General features: G+C 37.4%; 1 protein-coding gene across 1 annotated transcript; it reads left to right on the top strand.

The window, feature by feature from the left end:
• The first annotated feature begins 3480 nt into the window (after positions 1-3480).
• On the top strand, positions 3481-4555 carry LOC141845400 (protein MIZU-KUSSEI 1-like). The gene has a single exon (XM_074733466.1). It carries the CDS (start codon positions 3530-3532, stop codon positions 4340-4342), a length of 813 nt encoding a protein of 270 aa, XP_074589567.1. The 5' UTR covers positions 3481-3529; the 3' UTR covers positions 4343-4555.
• Positions 4556-5510: the final 955 nt, after the last annotated feature.

Raw genomic sequence — 5510 nt, 5'->3', positions numbered from 1 at the left:
GTTTCCTTATTTTCTGTGTTGTGGATATGCATTTGGATAGACTTTTTTTTCCTTTTTTTTTTTTATGAAAGATAAGTATATATATCATCAAGAAAAAATAGCACAGATATACAAGGGAGCCAATGATACTATCTCATGTCATGTCTGACGAACTGTCAGATCTAAGTAAGCTCTCATGTATACCAACACCATCAATATGTCTCACACACTGTCTAACATGCAGGTATCCCTGTTGATGCCATCATCCTGCCTGCGTCCGTAATCAGTGCGGTAATCTCGTCATGCATCATGAGTACCAACACCGCTACTTGGACGTCACCTCGTCAGTCATCATCTCATCATCCGTCCTTTGCATCTGCCCTCATAATACCTCGAACCTATGTCACCAATCAGCAGTGTCCGCGTCTCCTCCTCCAACTCCTAGTAGCCGCCAATCAGTAGCAACTTCAAAGCCATCTCCAACAATCTGCACACTTTTAACAAGTGACTAGCTGTCAATGGATTTGATGCGTCTTTACCTAGCCGTTTTTATGGACTAGATGAGCCAATCTGGTGGACTCATTCACCCTCTTAGACTTTTTGATAAAGTCTCAGTTATCAACGAATTTGAAGTGTCTTTATCGCAAGTCATTTGGATACACACATGACTATATGAAAAGAATTGGATCATTAGTGTTGAAAACCCTTTCTCACAGCCAATGTTGATAAACCTTTTAACACTGTGCGACTTCTTTTTCCTTTTCCACATAATCTTCTATACTGTTCATCCTTATTTGAATATGGATATATGTCATGCCCTAAGTGGGTCCATAGACATTTCATGACACTTGAATGTCAAAATCAACTATGCAGCAAAAGAACCAAGTATTTTAAATTTTGTGCACGATCAGTAACTAGCCAAACCAACTAGAAAACCCATAATAAAATTTAATATTTTTAGCTTTTAATTTGAATATATAAAAATATAATAAACATGTATATTTATATTATTACTTATATTTATTGTTTTTCAATGACGTATGAATTTTACAACTTTAAATTATATATATTCTATTAAGAATTAGGAATATTGACATTTTTATTTATTTAAACAATAATTAGATTAAATTATAAGATGACATTTGGCTAATTAAGTTTGGCAAAAACTTGATCCAGCTCAATAGTTTTTTTTTTACATAAATTTGTGAAGATGAGCAAACATATATATCGAGCTCATCCTTTTAAATAAGTTTTTATAATTGAAGATGGTTTTTGCGTTGCGATGCAGTAAGACGGTCAAAAGGAGGCAGTATAGCATGGGTCGTCCCAAGGTGTTGGTTGTTTCGCAACCAAACAGAATCATGCACCTTCGGTCTGTCACCCTTCTCTTCCATGTCCCATCTGTTCTCTCCTGCTCTCCTTTCACCGCATGCAGAGCCGACTTAGTATATACACCTACACACTCGAGAAGATCGATGTCCCATATTTTCATGGATTTCCATTTTAATTTTTTTAAATTCTTTTCATTTTCCGCTCATTTTTAATGTCGTAAAGTCCATAAATCACCAACCCTTAAGTTGCTGGTGTAAATCTGTTTTCTGAGAAAGATTGACCATAACTAAGGCAAAAATTCTGTGAAATATATGTTCTTGGGCAATGAACTTATTTAAGTAAATTTAATCTGGGATATTTTATCCGTCAGACCAAAAGGTAGAGATACTACAATTTGTGTAATTTTCTTTAAAATATATATATTTATATAATAGAATAATAATGGATTGTTTCCATTTCAAATTATTGTTGAAATTTTGAAACTAATGCACAACAGCTAAAACTGTTAAATAATTACTTAAGTATGTTAGAAAATAATAATAATCATTATATCTTTAACTTTACAATTTCATCATTCATCCCTTTTAACCAAGCTATTTGCTGTTTTGATTGTTAGTGGGTCTCCCTCTATATCAAGTCAGACATTAGCACTATAATGGTACCGTTTGTTTTTCTTTATTATCCACATGGTTTTTTTTCAACCTACGAACCTCCTCTTTTTTTAAAGCATTCGTTCCACTTTAAAAACATTTTCCCTCTATTGTGGCCTCATACTCCCTTTACCGCCATAAAGACACCTTATTGCTCTACAAAGACCTCTTATTGTTCATCTACGTTGGAATGGTATATATATTACCGTATTAAAAATTTTATATCATATTATATACCATATCAAAAATTTTAATATTTAAAAAATATGTATTGAAGTTTTAATATGGTTAAATTTTATATTGTTCATATCAAATTATTCAATACTTCCATATTTTCAATATAATGAAATTAATATATATATATATATATATATATATATATATATATATATATTTGTGTATGGTGTTGATTTTTGAAAACCATGTTAATGTAATATTAAATTTTAAATTTCAATACCATGTGTAAATCTCATGCCAAAATAATATATAAAAGAATTTATTTGATATTTTGACAGATATATTAGACGGATTTATTGAAATGAACATGGATCAAATCTCATATTGATATCAATATCAAAAAATTTAGGACAATATAACTATCATATTAAAATTTAGTCACGGTATAATTGTGAAATCGATCATGTGAAATCGTTGAGTATCAGGTTTGACCTTTTGTTGAAGTTTATAACTTCTTAAAATTATTAAAACTGTCTACCATATTTATAAGTGATATGAACAGTATTCTAGAAAAATAATTAAAAGTATATTTGGAGATAACTCACAATAGAGAGTTTAGGGCATTCAGAAAATTAATATGTAATTTGATAATTAAAGCGTATGCAAGTCCATATTTAGAAAATTTTTGAATTCGAAATTTAACTATATCGCATTGTAAGAATAATTTTTCTCCCATTAATAGTCGGCCATGATCAATAAAAAACTTTTCTCTAAAATTAATAAATATATAACACCAATTAAAAAAAAAAGGAGGTAGGCTAAAGTACACACTATTACTAGCATAAATTTATCCGATAGATCTGAATTTAAAAAATAATAATAAAATATATGTGGCAAATATATATAAATTTAAATTTAAAAATAAAAAAAATATTATAGTAAAAAATAAAATTTATCATCTCAAAGGCCTATATGTTCACTTTAAAATTAAAGAGATAAATTAAAAAATTATAATTAATTATTATTAAAAAAATTTTAGACTTTATCAAGATTCTATTCTTATCCATTATAATAATTTTTTATAAAATAAAATAAAATATATTTTGCAGAAAATATATAATTGGAGAGGGAGTGGTTAATGGTTCATTAAATTGGGGAACAATCAACATTTGTGGTCCGGCCTAGCCACCGACGGTCGGTCCAGTTTTAAAGAGGTGGACAAAAGGACCAGAAATAAGCAGAGAGATAATAAATGAGTCTCATGACTCATCTCCCAAAAGCATGCACATGAACCAAATCCACATTCCCTCCCTTTAACTCTCCTCCTCGTCTCTCTCCCTCGCTCACTGCGCTTCAATTATTTCTCTGATTTCTACTTCACACAGCCACAGATGCGGACCATCATGGTCAGAAGTCCCCACGAATCTTCCTCCTCCTCCTTCTCCAAGAGGCACTTCAGCCCGTGGATGATCGGCAGGGGATCCGAAGACAAGAAGAAGAAGAAAGAGGAAGCAGGCAAGGTGGCCGCCGAGGAGATAGTTGCCTTCTCGACTACTTGCGACGAAGACGACGTTGCGCCGCCCGTGAAAGCAGAGGCGCGCAAGAAGAGATCTTCCTCCTCAGCGGTGGCGGCGGTCGCGGTGCGCGTCTCGAGGTTCCGGGCGGCGCTGGCCACAGCGGTTGCAGGGAGGCACCGGCAGGTGGGCTTCGGGCCCCGCGTGACGGGTACCCTCTTCGGCCGCCGCCGCGGCCACGTACACCTCGCGTTCCAGGCCGACCCACGCGCGTGCCCGGCGGTGCTCATCGAGCTGACGACCCCGACGAGCGCGCTGGTGAGGGAGATGGCGTCGGGGCTGGTGCGCATCGCCCTCGAATGCGACCGCCGGGGCTCCGCGGGCGCCTCCGCGAAGAAGCTGGTGGAGGAACCTCTGTGGCGCGCCTACTGCAACGGGAGGAAGTGCGGGTACGCGGTGCGGCGCGAGTGCGGACCGGCGGACTGGCGAGTGTTGCGCGCCGTGGAGCCGGTGTCGACCGGCGCCGGCGTGCTTCCGGCGGGAGGCGGCGGCGACGCGGGGGAGACGATGTACCTGAGGGCGCGGTTCGATCGAATCGTCGGATCCAGGGACTCCGAAGCCTTCTACATGATGAATCCCGACGTCAACAATTGCGGACCGGAGCTGAGCATCTACTTGCTCAGAGTCTGAGGCTTTGTCCTTGTCCTGTCCACTGCTTCTCCTCCTTAATCAACTTAATTAGCTGTTCTGTTTTCTCCTCGATCGTAATCTCCTTATTAAGTTGTTCAACATGAGGCCTCTTCGACTAAGTAATAGAGAGGAATCTTCAATCTCCAATGGGAAATTGAATTGAATGTATATTTGTATACATAGATCGTACGTAGTCCATATATCTTTCTTTCCTTGCACCTGCAAGAGATTGGAAGTAATAGAAACACTTCTTTATGGCACTTGGCAACTTGTTCTTTGACTTCAGTGTGTTTTCCACAAAAGGAGATCGAGGAAAGAAGAAGCACAGTGAGAGAAAGGCCAGAGACGAGGGATCTTCTTAATTCCCTTTTCAATCTTCTACAGTTCATTTCGCCCGAAACAGAAACCCATACAAATTTAATAAAATACAAAACTAAAAAAAAAAGTTATTGTCCCCGAGGAATCGGCTGAAAAATTTGTTACAATCGAGCAACGACAGAGCATCATCAGCATGCTCGTTTCCGATATGGTTTTTTAGATTAATTTAAGGAGTGAGCATTGATTGCGATGCTGCACACCAAGTCATGTTTGCTGGAGATGCCGCGAGGCATGCAGCGGTGACTTGTCTTTCCCTTCCCTGTAGTCAAGGCTCGAGGTGGTAAACATTATTCAATTTGAAAGTGGAAGATCGTGATGACATCTACATTGCGAAGGGACGCATGAACCAAGAGAGGGAGAAAACTGAAGGACAGTCAGCCGAAAAGAAAAGGCACAGAGGTTCTTAATTAATCTGCGACAATAATATCATTCACGTATGTGAGTAAACAAGTTGTAATTGTATCTATGAGAAATTGAGAATGGAGAAGAAAAAAATATGTATCCTGTGGTGTTTGATACCCTGTCTTATGACTTAACAGATAATTGTTTTTAGATTTACTATATAGCTAGCTAGCTCCTTATTAGACAAATATGATCACGTACGTAAACTTCATCTTCAGGATCTGCAAAAGAGTAGTGAGCTTAAATTACCAAGTAAACGTAGTGTTTGTAAACAAACAAAAAAGAAAAGAAAATATTCGGTCATTGTGAATTCTTTGACCACCAAGCACTTAAGGGTCCCCATTCAGTCTTTGCTTTACTTGGAGGGCCAATGTTGTCTACCTTTTTT

Source organism: Curcuma longa, chromosome 1 (genome assembly GCF_044706935.1).
Source record: "Curcuma longa cultivar G26 ecotype Majalengka, Jawa Barat chromosome 1, ITB_CL_G26_1.1, whole genome shotgun sequence".
NCBI classification, from domain to species: Eukaryota; Viridiplantae; Streptophyta; class Magnoliopsida; order Zingiberales; family Zingiberaceae; genus Curcuma; species Curcuma longa.
The sequence above is the reverse complement of the archived record's forward strand: the minus strand, read 5'-3'. Positions and strand labels throughout refer to the sequence as shown.